Source organism: Melanerpes formicivorus, unplaced genomic scaffold, assembly GCF_026170545.1.
Source record: "Melanerpes formicivorus ecotype bairdi unplaced genomic scaffold, bMelFor1.0.p_v2 SCAF_98, whole genome shotgun sequence".
NCBI lineage: Eukaryota > Metazoa > Chordata > Aves > Piciformes > Picidae > Melanerpes > Melanerpes formicivorus.
In genome coordinates this window covers 1,090,370-1,108,640 of record NW_027142450.1, presented here as the reverse complement: position 1 = coordinate 1,108,640, position 18,271 = coordinate 1,090,370, and the positions used below count along the sequence as shown (strand labels likewise).

The window sequence follows — 18,271 nt, the reverse complement described above, 5'->3', positions numbered from 1 at the left end:
GCAGAATGAAATGTGGTGGAAACAGATGGTTGCAAGGAGGTTAAAGACCACTTCTGACAGTAGCTAGTACTTCAGTAAGCTCAGAGAAGCAGTGAACCCCTACCATAAGAACCTGTTCATGCAGCTTGGGCTACAAAGCAAACACAGCCAAGGTAACTTTGGACTGATGCATTTGAGCATAGTTAGAGGAAAAACATCAATACACAATTGTAACTCTTTCCAGCTCTGCAAATGACAGTGCTTCTTTTCTACAGGGCTTAAGTCAGCTCTCGCCAGCAGCCAAAGCTGCCTTTACACTGACATTGATGAAACCAGATCAGATCTGCAGTACATGAAGATAGCAACAAACAGCAGCTGCTGTATTCCCCTCTGTGCTGCCCTGCTCCCACATTCTCATGGTTTCATTCTATGTTTTTTGAAGTCTCATGAAGTCCCAGTTCTTGGAAGCAAGTGTAAAAGTAAGAGCATCTGCCTCATTTAAAGGAAAAACAAAATGTTATCTATAACTTTACAGAGAGTTTTAGAGAGAGGTGATTCTCTGCCTCTACTCTGCTCTCATGAGACCCCATCTGGAGTATTGCATCCAGTTTTGGTGACCCCAGCATAAAAAGAACATCAAACTGTTGGAGTGATTCCAGAGGAGGGCCAAGAAGATGATCAGAGCACCTCCCTTATGTGGACAGGCTATGAAAGATGGGACTGTTCAGTCTGGAGAAGAGAAGGCTCTGGGAAGACCTTATAGTGGCCGTCCAGTACCTGAACAAGGTCTACAAGAAAGCTGGGAAGGGACTCTGTACAAGGGCTTGTTGTGATAGGATGAGAAGAAATGACTTTAAGCTTGAGTAGGATAGATTTGGACTAGATATTAGAAAATAATTCTTTACAGTAAGGCACTGGAACAGGTTACCCAGGAAGGTCGTAGATGCCCCTCCCTAGAGGTGTTCAAGGCTAGGTTGGATAAGGCCTTGAGCAGCCTGGTCTAATGGAAGGTGTACCTGCCCATGGCAGGGGGTTTAGAACTAGATAATGTTCTTTCCAACCCAAACCATTCTATGAATCTGAACATATACTATTTGTCATGTCTGAATGTTCTTTTTCTCACAGTATTCATTCAATGCATAGAGCAGAATTGTAAATTACACACTATATGTACTCAACAAATGGCCTCAGAAATACCATCTCCAAGGTTCTGAGACTTCTGATGATGGGACTGAAGAGGTCTGCACTGAGCCCCGAGTCTATGAGACCCTTCACTGTAGGCTGGACTTCACAAAGAAAGGAAAACAAGCACACACTCATGTTTAAGGTTAAATCATGATAGGTCAATTTCTACTAGCAAAAAGGACGTGTTCTACTCACAGCACAAGAACATCTCATGCAACTTCTCAGAATCAAATACAAGATGCCTTTTGTACATATAACCTTCCTGCTAAGTCAAAGAAGGATTGAGGAAAAAATTACATCATCGGTAGAGATTGTTATCTCTTCCACATACACAAAGACTCGAAATTGCAAGACTCGTGAAGAAGAAAAAGATAAAACAAAAGCAAATCCACCCACCCCCATCAAAGAAAAACACCCCACAACCCCAACACAAGCAAAACCAAAGCAAAACAACAAGAACAACCAAAAACAATAAACAAACCAAACAAAACCCAAAACAATCCCCCCAAGAAACCCAAACAAGATGAAAGCTACTGACAAACACAGGGCTGCCTTAGTGACCTTGTGGTGTATAAACCTACTTCAGTTGCACCAAGGTCACTTTCCTTTTCCACTAGATCCAGGAAAACTAATAATTTCAGCAAAAGTAATTGTCTTACCTAATCCTTATCTGGCACTTTTTTGTCTGTAAGTCTCAAAAGGGGTCAATATCACTATTTGCATATGATACCATTATTTACATGAAATCCATCAGCAGCACAGAAGTTACTTCAAAGAGCAGTGTCCAGTACCAAGTCAATAGTTGCCACCAACAGGGAAGAAGACATCCATGAAAGCTTTGGTCTGTGCAAAACCATAAAAATACCTCCTGTCTAACCTAGTGATGTGAGAATGTGTAGATTGTGGTATAATAGCAACACAGAGTCTGACTTAATTCTTTTTAAAATTCATTGTAATTTCAGGAATTGTCAACAGCTTTATTAACTCCCAGGTGTTCATTCAGTCTGACCCTGTTCTTCCTCAGGCTACACATTCATTGAAGCCAGTGGAAGCTTGTCTTCCTAACTGGGTTCTACATTAACTGGGTAAAAAGTCTTATTGTTGCTGTCTGTATGGAGGCTAAAGATGGGCATCTGCACTCATGAATCAAAATCAAGATAACCGGACACACTCCTTCATGTCCATAAGTATAATAAAGGTCCACAGAATAGCTCATTATTAGCTGTAAAAATATAAATGCTGACAATTGTGATATGTCTATTATTACCACCTGCTTCTGACTGAATGTCAGCTCTGCAGTCTGGGTATGTGCTCCCTTTCCATTCCCTTCCATATCCTGGCAAAATGATCAACCCAATCTCCTTGCTGCAAAATGCTTCAGACAATCAAGAGCTTATCTAGGCATCTCAGTGATTTTACAGTGTTACACATATCCTAGTATCACAAGAATATGTTTTACCTTGAGGCAAATGTTTTAATTTATGTGCATGTGAGCTATTTGCAATACCTCCACCAAATGGAGCCCATATAACCCGTCGGATGGCTTTCACCCAATCTTCCATTTCATTCTGGGAATTAGCCATAAGCAGGAAAGCCTCATGATTGACAGGTGTCTTTTCTCGGTCCCCTGCACCTCCTGAAAGAAAGAATATTAATCTCTTTTAGCATCTAGTTCAGAAGAGAGCAAGCAATGTTTAAACCCATCAAAAATGATCAAGTTATTATTTTAATTGAGCAGTTTTACACACAGTGTAAACTCGTGTGCTGCAGCACCCACCAAGCAGATATTGGTAGAAGATGAAGGCAGAAGAAGACCTTGTACCTGCTGCCCCAACAATAAGCCAAGTGAAAGCACAGACTCTAAAGCCCCTACAGGGGCTAAGGCCCAGCTGGAACTGAAGCTGGCCACCTCAGTCAAAGATAATAAAAAGCATTTTTATAAATATATTAACAATAAGAAGAAGGGCAGGAAGAACCTGAACTCCCTAGTGGACCTGGAGGGGAACACAGTTACTGAGGATGAGGATAAAGCTGAGGTCCTGAACACCTTCTTTACCTCAATGTTTAACAGCAAGGCAGGAGTTCAGGACGAGTGGTCTCCGGAGCTGGGCGTTGGGGTCGGGGAGCAGAGTAATACCCTGGAAATCCATGAGGAGTTAGTTCGGGACCTGCTGAGCCACTTGGATATCCACAAGTCCATGGGACCAGATGGGATCCATCCTAGGGTGCTGAGAGAGCTGGCGGATGTGCTAGCTAGGCCACTCTCCATCATTTTCCTCCAGTCCTGGCTCACCGGTGAGGTCCCAGATGACTGGAAACTGGCCAACGTGGTCCCCATCCACAAGAAGGGTCGGATGGAGGAACCTGGAAACTACAGGCCAGTCAGCCTGACCTCAGTGCCAGGGAAAGTGATGGAGCAGATTATCCTGGCAGCAATAACTGCGCACCTGAAGGATGGCCAAGGGCTCAGGTCCAGCCAACATGGATTCAGGAAGGGCAGATCCTGCCTCTCCAACCTGATCTCTTTCTATGATCAGGTGACCCGCCTGGTGGATGTGGGGAGGCCTGTGGATGTGGTCTACCTAGACTTCAGCAAGGCCTTTGACACCGTCCCCCACAGCAAACTGCTGACTAAGCTGTCAGCCTGTGGATTGGACCACTACACTCTGTGCTGGGTTAGGAACTGGCTGGAGGGCCGGGCCCAGAGAGTGGTCGTGAACGGTGCCGCATCCAGCTGGAGGACAGTCACCAGTGGTGTCCCCCAGGAATCAGTGCTGGGCCCTGCCCTCTTCAACATATTCGTTGATGATCTGGATGAAGGGGTAGAGTCAGTCATCAGCAAGTTTGCAGATGACACAAAGTTAGGGGCAGATGTTAGTCAATTAGAGGGTAGAAAGGCTCTGCAGAGGGACCTCGACCGACTGGAAAGATGGGCAGAGTCCAATGGGATGGCTTTCAACAAGTCCAAGTGCCGAGTGCTGCACTTTGGCTATGGCAATCCCATGCAGAGGTATAGGCTGGGGTCGGAGTGGCTGGAGAGCTCCCAGACAGAGAGGGACCTGGGTGTGCTGATCGACAGCCACCTGAATATGAGCCAGCAGTGTGCTCAGGTGGCCAGGAGGGCCAATAGCATTCTGGCCTGCATTAGGAATAGTGTGGCCAGCAGGAGCAGGGAGGTCATAGTGCCCCTGTACTCTGCTCTGGTTAGGCCGCACCTTGAGTACTGTGTCCAGTTCTGGGCTCCTCAGTTTAAGAAGGACATTGAGACACTTGAGCGTGTCCAGAGAAGGGCAACAAGGCTGGTGAGAGGCCTTGAACACAAGCCCTATGAGGAGAGGCTGAGGGAGCTGGGATTGTTTAGCCTGGAGAAGAGGAGGCTCAGGGGTGACCTTATTGCCCTCTACAACTACCTGAAGGGTGGTTGTAGCCAGGAGGGAGTTGGCCTCTTCTCCCAGGCAACCAGCACCAGAACAAGGGGACACAGTCTCAAGCTGCGCCAGGGGAGGTTCAGACTCGAGGTGAGGAGGAAGTTCTTCACCGAGCGAGTCATTCGGCATTGGAATGGGTTACCCAGGGAGGTGGTTGAGTCATCGACCCTGGAGGCGTTCAAGGGGAGATTGGACGTGGCACTTGGTGCCATGGTCTAGTCATGGGGTCTGCGGTGTCAGGTTGGACTCGATGATCCTCGAGGTCCTTTCCAACCTGGGTGATACTGTGATACTGTGATACTGTGATACAGGAAGAGAACAAAATGAATCCCACATACCTGTGCCAAGCATTGAGAGAATATTACCCAAAAGGGAGACTAAGTGAATTGTATGAGATATAGGGGCAGAAAAATCATTCACTTTCCCCAAGGCCCTGGAAATTTCTCATCTCACAGATGAGAGACACATTCTGATTTTGGACCCAATTCAGAAGTGGAGCTAAGACTTTAGGATACGAGTCCGACTTTCCCTCTTAAAGTAAGAACTCAGGAGCTATTATTGTTTTCTCAGGTACTTAATGACCAGAGTATCAAATGCACTCAAGCTGTCATATACATCTATCACTTGTGGATACTACAAGACTTTTCACCCTTCATTTCCCATTTTCTTTTTTAGTTCAACACCTTCCTCAGTCAGCTCTAAATCTTCCCCTTACCCTCATTTTATTGTTCCAGAGCTGGATACAATCTAATGAGTGCCACATAAAAGGCCCTGTATAGAAAGGGTACTGATTCTGTCCAACACTGCAGCTGCAACACTGGCAGCCTGGAGCTTCTCCATCACCATGGAAACTGCCTTTGGCTTTGCTACAGAGATAACATCTTAGCTGTTGTGTCACTGTCATTTCCATGATTACATGGCTTTCAGCTAATGCTGCCAGCATGTGCTGGGCAGCTGAGATTGCCTGTCCATGGAATTCAGAGATAAGAGCAGGACGATGGCACGCAGTGATTTCTGTGGAACTGATTTAGCATATACAAAACATGCATCTTCTAAATCCTGACTAATCTAGGGAATGGAACAAGATGGGAGCTGTCTGCAAGCCAAGGAAATAGTTTTTCTTGCTATTGTTTCCTGGCCTAGACACACTTATGGACCATAAACTGATTTAGAACACAAAAGGAGTAAAATGATATGTGTTGGGAAGTATTTTATAGCTCTCTGGGAAGCAATTCACTGAACTGGGAAACTGAGGCAGTCTTTCAGTAAAGAAGAGAACCAACAGCAACCTGGGACTAGGCAAGCAGCTTGAGAAACAAAAGCCATGATGCTTTTCCCCCACACATATCCAGATTCTGCTTCTTTCCTTATAGCATCCTCTCAGACAATCTCTCATCTAGAATTTACTGAATGATTCGTATTCTTTAAGATATAGAAAGCTCAAAAACTCTCTTGATTAAGGCTAGCATGCAGGTATCTGAATAGGTCAATACTCCACCATACTCCCTTGCAAAGAGGACATCCTTTGCATATAGAGCAGGAAATTACAGTCTATTAAACTGTCACAGCCTAATTCTTTTACCAGCATACTTGGCTTCATGGTGAAAGCAGGGTCATAAGATCTAATTCCTGTACCTTATCTGGCAGATATATTGCCATGCCTTTCACAATTAAGTGTCTTACAGTAGAAACAACAGCAAGAAAGAGGCTTTTCACAGCCTTCATCACATATCAGAAACAGGGTTTCAGGATTTGGCAGACAGCTCAAGTAAGGTCTTCAAAAGAGTGAAAGAGTCTAAAAAATAAAAAAAGAACAAAAGGACTGTGTGGGTCACAAAGGATGTTAGGGGTTGGAAGGAAACTTGAAAGACCATCTAGTTGCACCACTACCAAACAAATGGTCTTGGTCAAGGTTAAATTTAAAGGTTTCCAGCTAAGATGTTGGCTGCTCAAGCTGTGAAGGACAAGAGCAGAGCAGAATCTTATCTTAGAATCAATTACAGTCCACAAATTCAGTCAGAACAGTTGAACTAACCCACACAAAGATTGGCAGGTGAAGCATAATAAACAGAGAAGGATGAAGATGACTTCTTACTGGACTTCTGCAGAAGTGGTGTCTCAACATCTTCCCACTGAATCACTGTACCACAGGGACCTGACTACAATTTCCCCTCCCCTAAGATGTTACTTTGTACCAGCCAGCTGCCTTCTGAATCTTCATGGGCCTTTTTCACACAAATATTTAGGGAAAAAACATTTATATTTCTGAGTCTGCAAAAACAGGATGGGAAAAAAGATTCTGTATATGCTAGACCTGAAATTCTGCCAAAATCGACATATAACTCCTCTGTGGTTGGCTTTCTCCACTGGAACTTTAAATAGGAGCAAGGTCATGACTTTGCAAAGCTGCCTGTGGGAGAGTCAGCAGTGACTACTCATATAAATACAAGCAAATAAGGATAACCCCACACATGAAGGTTAGCTTAGAAATAAGAATCAGCTTCAGAATTGCTGTTAGAGAAAGCCTCATACGTTAGCATGACATGTATAAGCAGTGACAGAGCATGCAGACCCACCTACAAACTATTGTTTTTTTTAGAAACATTTTAATTATGTTCCTCTCCACACATGGCTGGCTCCCCTCAGTACATCCTTGATGCAACAAGCAGAGCTAGAGTTCCCTAAAGGGCAGACTTCAAACATGTTTATGTCAAAACATTCTCTAGATTTGAGTCTTAGTAGTCACAAGAATGACAAACAGCTAAATTCAAATGTCTAGATCTTAAAAAAAAAAAAACCCAAGGAAACAATGCCATGTTCACCTTCTTCAGAAGTCCAGTACTTCCCCCCAATTTCACAGATGTTGTATTTTCTGTCCCAGTTCAAACATCCTGGTTTGTAGCAAATCCTTTAAGAAAAACAGTTTTAAACCCTCCTGTCTAGAAATAGCTGTATGTGGAATTTTAGTTCTGCCTGTCACAGAAATATGAAATTCTCATTCAGATGCTGCACTCAAACCTCTTCCAGCAACTAAGAGAGCTTTGGCACTTACTATGGCTGCTGTTAGGCCCCTGCACTGAAGTGCACAAGCACTACTTGTACTGCTAGAATTAAACCAGACTCTGGCTGCTCAGCACCCTGATACAGAAGAACACTCTGATAACAATTCTGAACACAGACCAGGGCTTTTCATTCTTTTGAACAGAGCTTCTCACTCAAGTTTAATCAAGATCCCATACAAACAAGACTGGCCCTCAGAGACCACCTCTGAGTAGCTCAGGATTGGCATGAGCAGACAAGTTCAGTCCCTTTACTCAAAGCTACTTTCATTTCCAGATGAGGGAAAATAAAACTAGCTGCAAACACAAACAGAATTCAAGCACCTCAATAGATGTGGCAGAAGCAGGGGCTTAACTTTGGGGATGAATAGTCCCTCTTCTTCAACATTAACATGTGACGAAGTTACTTGCTCTTCTGCACATTGACAAGATACACCAAATTCCATCATTATCCATAAAGAAAATTGGCAGTGCACTGGCCTCCATCCAGGTGTACAGAAACTGAACAACTTCAAGAGCAGAAAAGGGGACAGCAACCAAACAAGTACATGCAGTAACTATAATAGCCTAGAAAGATTAAGAGACTTGTTTATTACTGCTCACCATCAAAAGGACTGCAGGTTCCTGATGACTTCGATGCTTTGTCACTCATCTCAGGGTATCTTTGTCAAGATGCTTTACATTCGCTGGTAGGTATCTTTGTTTTGAGGAAACAGCTTGGCTTTAAGCCCCTAGTTGCATTGCACAAATAGTTTCTTCCAGGCCCAGACTAGTTAAACCTGGCAGAATTGCTCTCATATGCTGTTTGCTGTATGTGGTTTGTGTTACTGCATTTCATATGGCCTTGGAGCCATCTCCTGCTGATGTCAGCTGTATAGTGTTCATCTCAGAGTACTGCGCCAGACCTCTTTCCAGCCTTTCCCTTTGTCCCGCAATAGGGAAGATTAAATGCTAAAAGATTGGGGCTAAGTGACTTTGCAAAGGTCAGATGGAGTCCTGCAAGAGCAGTAGGAGTCACAATTCACTTTTCAAAGCCCTGCTTGCTGAAAATTCTTCACTTACTGAAAATGCATTCATTGGAAAGGGCAAAGCATAAAGCTGCCGTTAAGCTATATTGACCTGTCTGTATTCCTGTTCACACAACCTGCACAGGCATTCAGTTACATCTCTCTCTACAGCTGTTTCCAATGAGGAAATATTGACATTTTTTGTTTGTCTTGAACTTCATTCACATAAGCTTAACTCTCTTAAGATCAACATCTGTGAAATCATGCCTTAGATCCCCTTTGTCTATATGGAAACAGAAGTTCAGTGGGAACAAGACTGTACTTCCTAGCAGAAGATGCCCTTGTCCCATTGCATGTGAAAGAAGGAACTTGGTATTCTCATGTAAAGCTGCTGTCAGGTTCTGCTGAAGCTGGCAGCTTCTTTTTTTGTTCAGACCATTTCCTTTCCTTCCCACACCCCACACCCCACCCCCATTTGGTTTGCCTTTTGCACATTTCTTACATCATTCTGCTTACTGATGTGCTTGTGTGTTGTCATTATACCAAACCTCCTGAAAATGTACACAATGAAAAATGCTTGTGTATGTGTATATATTTACATGCTTGTATTGCTTTGGTGTGGATAGCAGAGTGGTATTTCCAGTCAGAGTGAAATCCACTTGGCCCCGTGCATGCTGCTGCAGCATGTGGGGAGGCAAATGGCAGTTCAAGGCTGGATTATGAAAAGGGTGGCTGGTGGGTAACGCAAGGCCCAGCTGACATGTTTGCCCTCAGTACTAAGGCAAGTAGTGACAGGAAGCCTTTGATTACAGACAGGCAGCAACAAAGACCTTGACAAATGGACTAGAACTAGCACCCACAGATGAAAAGAACAATTGCAATGAGTCATTTTCCCTGATCTGTTCTTTATTATTTTCTTGAAGGTGAGTATCAGATTCAGGACTCTGAAGTCTCCCTGATAATGAAAGGTGAAAAATGAAGTGGGTTAATTTTGCCAAGGGAATCTTTCTTGGCACAGCAGGGTTAAAAACACACAAACTAAAGCCCAGTCTTGATCTTTGGATTATGAAAAGACAAAAGAAATATCTGTGAGTAACCAAAAGGTCATTAAGAATGACTGGAATAGTCACTTGAAACCTTATTCCTTCCTTCAGTCATTGCCTTTGATTCTGGCTACTGCTGAAGCCTCTGTCCTGAGGACTCTTCTCCAGCCAAAGTTTGCCAAGAGTCTGAATGCAATGCTAGAGGTAGATCCTGTCTGACACATCTGAATCTTGGGTTCACATGTCATCAGCATGCAGCTGAAACTTCCCTACAACCATCAAGAATTCTACTGCTTTTCTGCTGTGTTTTTGGTTTTTATTGTTTTTTCCCAGGATGATCTTTCAGCAGAAAGGAAAACTTGCTGTGGACACAAAACTGATATTGAAATGCTCTAATTAGGCCACTTGAAAGCAGAAAAAACAGCAAGAGAAATCTGAAGCAGTTGAGGAGTGACAGATAAAATTAAGGAAAAGTGACAGGATCTTCGAGGGTATGATCTGTGAAGAACTGAATAGCAAATAGTGATGTGTCCTTGCCATGATTTTTATATTTCTATCTATCCCCACCCACTCATCTATCTTATCTTGTCTAATCTATCTATCTATCTATCTATCTATCTATCTATCTATCTATCTATCTATCTATCTATCTATCTGATATCCAAGCTAGAGGTTGCTGTGTAAGCTGAGAGAGTAAACTCATGATCGCATTGCAAAATACAAAATTAAGAAAAAAAAAAAGAGGTTTGGGTAAGAAAAAGCTTTGAATCAGAAGAAATTTGTTGTGTGTCAGTTTCAATGAAAAACACTATGGCAATATGCACATCTGTAGGCGAATGTGTTTAATTTCTAACGTTTGGAAGAAGCTCAGCTTCTAAACTGATGTGGTTTCTTAGGCCAGAATTTACAAGCACATACTAAAGTCTCATTGATTTTTCAGTCAAATATAAATGCCTAATTTCCTTAAATGCTTTTCAATGCACCGTGCTTCATGGCAGCTACAACTGGAAGATGATCAAACCTTCAGCTAAAAGTTCATGTAAAAAATTTTCATGTTCCTAAATGATATTTCTATCCCAGATCTTATACTTCATCCCAAAGAATAAAGCAAAGGCAGGTAAGCACTCTAAAGCCACTGCCACCTATAAACTAATACTAAGGTGTTGTGATCTGTTCTACCCTCCCATACCTTCTGTGGTTTCAGATCCCATTAAACAGCTTTAAAAACACCAAAGAGATTAGACGTCAGAGCTGTGGTTTCTTAAGCAAAAATTCTGACAAGACTTAACACGAACAGAGGCACTACAGCTTCTCTGTACTGGTGCACAGGCTGAAGAAAATCCTTGAAAACCTGAGGGCAGTGCTCTATTTCAATTGAAAGGATCTATGCAAGAAATTAAGATTTGGGTTAATTTTTGGCCTTTTATACATAAAAATGGTGTTAGGTTAGCTTGACTCTCCTGTCTGGAGTTGCCTTCCTTAATAATGTGTGACTTGTGTTAATGTAGACTTACCTCTTAATTAAGCTGAAGAAATGGTTAATTATATTAATCACTTCAAATAAGACAAAAACCTTCAAAATAAACAAACCCAAATTCCTGGTAGGCCACACACTGATAAGTGATGGCACACTCCAGAAACCACAGCAAACAGAAAAAAAGATGCAAGGTAAGAGGAAAGGAGAAAACGAGTTTCAAGTATTCTTAAAAGAAAAGGAAGTAGCACTGCACTCAGATAGCACCTTGAACTCCTGCTTATAAAACCTGCTCACATGTGTTCAGTGCTTCACAACGTTTAAGTTTACTTAAGCTGGTGTTTTTTAATGTGTTTTCTTGCCTTAGGGTGAATTCTGAGAAGTTCCAGTACAAAAAATTTCAGTTGCTTTTAAGTTATGCTTCTGGCATTAAAAACATAGTTCTTATAATAGTACTCCAGTGCTCACTCCAATGCTCCTGTGCCTCCCTGTTTTCAATGATTTCAAACTTCAGAGAGGAGACTACTCTGATGCCTGGGATGTGCTGCCCACTGTGGCCACAAAGTAAGGCAAATTCTCAACTGTGGGAAGCCCATTTCTACTGCAGCAGACCAGTCTTTAGGGTTCAGATTGCCTCAGGCATAATATGCAACTGCTAAGTACTATTTTTTTTCAAAGACATAGCATGTTTCTTGTATCAACACAGCTCAGGCACCATTCCCTCCAACTTCTGCCAACAATTACTTTGTTCCATAAAAGGAATACCCACTAACAACAATCACACTGCCTTCCTAAATAAAAAAGTTTCATGATCCTGTGAAATGTGCCCTCAGCTCTGTACAGTATCCCTATGAGCAAGCTGGTTTATTATTGCTTTGGGGTTTGTGTCATCTTCTACTAGATAGCAGCAAGAGTTGACCACAACTAGTTTAGGATGCCAGCAGAAGCATTTTAAAGAGGAACTGATCAACAGCAATTAACATGAGGAGCAACTACAACACCACCCTGACTGTGAATTCTGGAGCACTGATATTCTAATTATGTCCTACAGTGCCACAGGAGTTAAAGTGTCAAAGGAATGATGGTTTGCCCAGTTAAACTGTTGTGGCTCTTGGCTCGGATAATGTTGCCTGATAGAAGGTACTGTGAAGAATGAACATGTTTACTTCAAAACCTAGCCCATAACAGAGAGAGCAGCAACTTCTTAGGTGAAGCTCTCGGTGTGCAATGTTGTGGTCACTGTCTTTTACAGCAGTATCTGCTGACAAAGCAAATAATTCAGGTGATAGTATTGCTGACTCTGCTGATGCTAAGGTTGTTTTGCCTGCCAAACAACAAGTATCTGACACCTTGGCACCAGCTTCAACCCAAAGAAAGAAAGTTCCTACTGGAAAAGAATCTGGAGGTGTTGGACACAATTGTGGTTCAGTTTATTCCATTTGCAAAAACTTGAGCTCTAAGAGCTTGCAAATCTTTACAATATGTCACCAGCTCTTACAGAGCTGTTCATTTCATGAATTATCCTAGAATGAGAAGAGGACAACTTCTGCCCCTCTCTACAGGTGCTCTGGAAATGAAAAAGAAAATCTGTATCTTCCCCTCACAAAAGGCTACAACAAAAATCAACTACAACAAAATTCAATTTCAACAAAAATCAAGTCTGTGATGATGCTAGCAAGTGGTAATGATAATGAGGAGAAAGGAAACATTGCATAACTTTTCTCACAGCATGTTCGATAGACACCCTTGTACCAACATTCAGCTGCTTTCCCTTACCCTTCTTTCTTTCCCTCCAGAAAACTAACCCTTGCAGTGCTTCCCCAATAGATTTCAAATTTAGAAAGTTACAGTGAGCCTAGTCTTTAACAGTGGTGAAGCATGGAACTGCCTGGGCCACACAGAGCACCAGATCATTTCACTGTCTTCTGGTTTGGATGGAAAGGAATTAAATATTTCTCAGGCCAGCAGAAACTGCACTCCCAGGGAGGAAATTAGGCCGGCATGCTGGCAGAAGATGTGTGCCTGCCCCTACAATGCATGTTGCAGGAAACATCTAAATTGAGGCAACAAAGTGAAAAAAAAAGTAAAAGAAAAAAAAGTTGCAAATGTATGTATAAATAACTTTGAAAATAGAGGCACATCTATGCAAAGCAGGCCATAGAGTTCCATGTGGTTCTCCAAACCAGCAAGTGCTCAGCGCTTCAGAGGAACACATCAAATTACATATTCCAACTGTGGCTATGTTTACACACTGTTGTAAGGGAGGAAATTCCTTCCTCACCAAAGATGATGATACTTCATGCTTTGAAATATCTGAGTAAAAATAACTGGATAATTTTTATACATTATAATGCAACCACAAGCAATTTTTCAATGCTCCTTTTCCTCCCCACCCCCCCCCTCCAAATCTTTAACACTGAAGACAGGAGTTGAGGGAAATTTTAAATCCTGACAAGAAATTGCTTACCACAACATTAGAATGGCAATGTCTGACTTGTTTTGGGGGCATATTTCTTAATTTTGTTTAATAATTTCATACTGGAGTCATAATATCTAATTTCTACATTCTTCTGGAACTGTTGTGCTCACATTTTTCAGGTCTGCTCACTGACAGGAATGAAGTGGTTCTCATTCCTTCTAAATAAACCTCTCTACAACTACATTCACCTCCTCCTTATCCCTCAAAGCTTTTTAATCTTTGCCCACAGCCAGTCCACTATGAAACCAAAGACATCCTCACTGTATTTTTAAAGGACTATGTTTGCCATCCTAGCCGGTGCTTTGGACTTTGAACTAAGGAGAATAGAATCAAGGCCATCAGCTTCTACAGCTTAAGCTTTACACAGATAAAGCTTTCAGCTGAGCCTGTAAAGACTCTAGTTCTCTGTAGACCGAACACAGGGTTCCACAGAAATTCCAGCCAACCAATTACAAACATTATTTTCTTCAATAAAGTGACTGAAGCTTTACAAGCACAGTCTTGGCAGCAGTAAATAAATGGACTGTCATTAAGGACTCACCAGTTGCAGACTTTGTTTTTACAAAACCAAAGCTATTTGTTGCACTACTGCAGAAAGGGGATTGAAATGCAAAAAATACATACTGTAGGCCTTTGCCTAAATGTTGGCAAATTTAGAAAAAACCTTATCAGTGTTAAAGATGAGACAATGTGGATGGAAGTACTGCTGATCTAAATCCAAACTGAAGAGCTCACAGCTATTCTGATCCAGGTTCATTTCATACTCTTGTAATAGTATCACAGTATCACAGTATTGCCAAGGTTGGAAGAGACCTCAAGGATCATCGAGTCAAATCTGACAGTTGTCTGCACAGACAAGCAGTTTTATGGCATACTCCTCCTGTGCCTGGCTATGCATTGGGTGACTGATGTCTCTTTCAATCACGACTGTGCAACTCTCCACTGTGGCAGCAGCGCTCTTCTGCAAAAAGGAAAACTCATACCTGTCACTTGGGCTTGGAACTCAAGCTGCTCAGAATACAACTGCAGGTGGCTAACAGACTCAAGGTTGTTCTGATGTAAAAAGCCAGTACCTCAATTCTTTGTGTTTTAGGACAACTGTCAGTAAATCATGAGCATAACAGTGCTTAGAAAGATCAATTCTAACTCTGCCCATTAGCAATGGACAAATTTCTCCCAGTTAATAGCATTATCAAAAAGTTTATAGAAGTTCCTTTGAAGTAGTTAATCATTAGCAGGCGTTACCTCACTTACAAAAACCACACTGATTTAGGTCATATTGAAGCAACAAATGAAAAGAGCCTGTTAGGTGAATAATAACTTGTCCTGAGTAATGTCTTCAGCTAGTGGACTTTATCCCACTGAAATTCGTGGGAGTGTTGCACGGAATGCTTTTCTCTGAGACTCAATGCATTTCCCAGTGGAATTCCTGTCTGCAGCCCCTCTAGCATACTGAAATACTACCTATGTTCCCTTGCATTGCATCCCATCTTGGTGCTTGTACGTCTCCTCCACGATGGACCAAAAACCTGCGTGTAGATATTGTCTCTTCTGACAAGCTAAGATAGTCACCTTTACATTGTAGAGGCTGACAGCAAAGCTGAGTGGCATATGATTTGAGGCCACAGTATAGCTCAGGATTGCTTGTAGAAGCATATTTATAGTTTGAGACTATTTGTAATTTTAACCACACACAGCATAACTGCCTCAAGTATTGCCCTGCCAGCTTCCACCCCCTCAGTGCACAAAGCTCACCGGAACCAAAGCAATCAACCACTGACCTGTTGCTATCCAGCTCCCCCAGACAGCAGCAATCTGCTTCTGATTTGGTATGACCTTCCCTAACTGTACATCCTCAGTATTTGTGGACTGGGATAAGCTCCAGTAAAGTTACTGCCTTCTTGCAAGAATGTCTGCTGTCTTCCTAGATCTGCATGGCACTGTAGTCTAAGTACTCTGTCCTAGTAGTGTTCCCCCAAAATGGTTAGCTGACAGAACAGAACTCCTCGTATTTGAAAACCTGGACCAGCAGCCTCTTCTCTACTATGCCAGCACGCAGTCTCTTAGCAAAGCATATCACTACCTGCTAAGGGCTATACTACACTACCAGTAGGTCCTTCAAAACACCTTATACTCCAACAATTTACAGGTCTTTGTCATGCCTCAGGCAAAGGCTGCTGACTAAAGCTAGATCATAGTCACTGCATGATAGTCTTTTCACTAACAAAACAAACTGAAAGAATTTCCACAAAGGAGAATAGAAAGAAGATAAATGCTCAAGGGATATTGCAACTGACAGGCATGTGTCCCCAGAGTCCTGAAGTCTCACACAAGTGTGCATGGCAACCACCTACAACAGCACAACTTTTTGCTGGTGTGAGTGTGTATTTGCAGCATGGATGTTCACACTGGCCAGCCAGACTCTGCAACAGCACACTAGCTGTCTCTAGAGCAAGAAATGTTACCTTATGAAAATTCTTCACTTTGCCTAAGCTTAAAATCAAGTACAAGGTAAAGGCATGGAATAGGTTTACCACATGCAGTGTACACGTGCCAGTTTAGGACTCATATTCTGTGGAAACCCATCCATCAACATATTTCTTAATGTTCAAATACAGATATTCTTATCCCAAAGAACCAAAGAGACTTGCTCAATGTATGCTGTGATATACTACCAAAAGAGAAATGCCAGGGCTGCCAGTTTATCTACTTTCACCATAGTGGCACTAACTATATAAATTAAATCTAATTATGCAGATTTAGGCCACTTGAATAGATCTGGAATATTAGCCTCATTGCTTGGAACGCTCTCTACAGGAAACATATTTGCATACTGTTTTGCCTATAGAAGTAGAAAGCCCATTCTGACAATGCTGATGTCAGCAGGCCTGCTTCACAGACATTTAGCCCAGGTGGTCCACTAGGAAGTATATCTGCTTTGTGAGCCTACTCCCCTTTCTTCACCCTGCTGCTTTCTTGAGAGGGTAGAGCTGTATGCAGCCATCACAGGCAGCACATGTAATAAGAATTTTTGTCTTTTCGGTCAAAGGCAGGGTAACAGTAAGAAACCGGGATCTGCTCAGCCAGTGACGTGCTGTATTAAAAAGCCTTCCAGCTTCTGTTTCACAACAAAGAAATCATGATAAGCCTGAAGCCAGCAGCTGCTGCCAGAAGCATACTGCCTGCCTTACCTTGGGGACACCTGCTGAGCTGCTGCCTATTTAATATTACATCAAAACAGTAGCTTTCCAGGTATGTACCTGCAGTGAATCCGTAGTATGCAGGTAACTGGTGAGGGCAACGTTTGGAAATGAAGGAACCAATTGGGTTGGTGGTCTGCAAGGCTGAGAGATTAAAAAAAAGAAAGAAAGCACTAGTGATGGCTTTGTGATTTGCCAGGCAACAGAGGAAACTGGGGGAGCACGGCAAATGCCTCCTTCTCCTCCCTTTCCCATTTTTTATCGAGAGCAATCAGGTGAGCTTTAAAGTCCCTAAAAGGGCATACAAATTTAAAATGTGGGGGAAAAAAATAACAGGACTATAAGCATACATGGCTGCTAGTGGCAGCCAGTTTTACTGTCCTAGCCTGAAAGAGACAGAAGGTTACCTTTTACCATTTTCTTTTTTAAAACAGTCTGCAGTGTCAAAGTAAGAACATAAGATACAGCAGTAAACTATTGACTGAAAAGTCTGATCTCTGCCAGTTACCACTCTTTAATGGACAACTCAGTCTATAGTCTCTGAAGAAAATCTGCAAGCACTTGCCAAACAAAACCAGCTTCTCCAAACTTCCAGAAAGGAGATATAATAATTCCCTTGCCATTAATTTAAATAAGGCAATCTGGAAGTTAGGTGATCTGGGTACCTAAGCATGAAGGCATTACATAAAAATAATCACAAAGAGTGAACATGCATGTGAATTGCATAGTCAAGCATCTCTAAGTCTTATATACTCCTGTTTATAGATATTCTAGTCTTGTTCATGTTAGAGACTAAATATAAATGAGAACTGATTCTTAGAAGGAAGAAGAAAGTAAATAGAATTCTTCATACCGTTTAGCTTATCATCCTCATGCAGTCCTATTCTTTTAATTCTCTGTCCAAGTGAAAGTGTCCAGCACAGTTCAGACTGCCTTTTTCAGATAAGGAATAGTTACACCAGAGTAACTGCAAAATAATCTTCTGACAAGTGGAAGGGATTTCAGTGTATGCTTTAGCTATTAACAAATACATTGAAATAAATGGGAAAAAAATTCCATTGCTGGAATATGCTTTTAACATAGAGCTATACATTGGTGTTTGGGGAGAACAGGCACAGAGAGGTAAAAGTTACTTTCTAATGTGATATTGTGCATCAGTGAAAAAATGCCCTCTCTGTATTAAAAAAGTGAAAAATTCCTACATACCAGTGGAGAACTGAAATACAGAAACACTGAAGGGTTTCCAGTGTGGTGTGTGATATTGGCTAGTGACTAACAGAACCAGAAATGAAAAACAGAACTACCACATCCAGACACCCCAAATTAATCAAACACTGATTCTCATAAAGCAAGGAATACTGTTTGGAAGGTTAGTCATATGTAACTGCAAAGGCAGTGCCAGTCTTAGAAAGCAGAA

At 42.1% G+C, this 18,271-nt stretch overlaps 1 protein-coding gene across 2 annotated transcripts in view; it reads right to left on the bottom strand.

Moving 5' to 3' along the window:
- Nucleotides 1–18,271, bottom strand: part of ARHGAP22 (Rho GTPase activating protein 22) — a 136,085-nt gene that overhangs the window by 38,030 nt on the left and 79,784 nt on the right. For both annotated transcript variants that reach the window (XM_068166214.1, XM_068166215.1), the window contains one exon: nucleotides 2,624–2,800. In XM_068166214.1, the coding sequence (XP_068022315.1) occupies nucleotides 2,624–2,800 (177 nt within the window). The remainder of the gene's footprint in view (nucleotides 1–2,623; nucleotides 2,801–18,271) is intronic.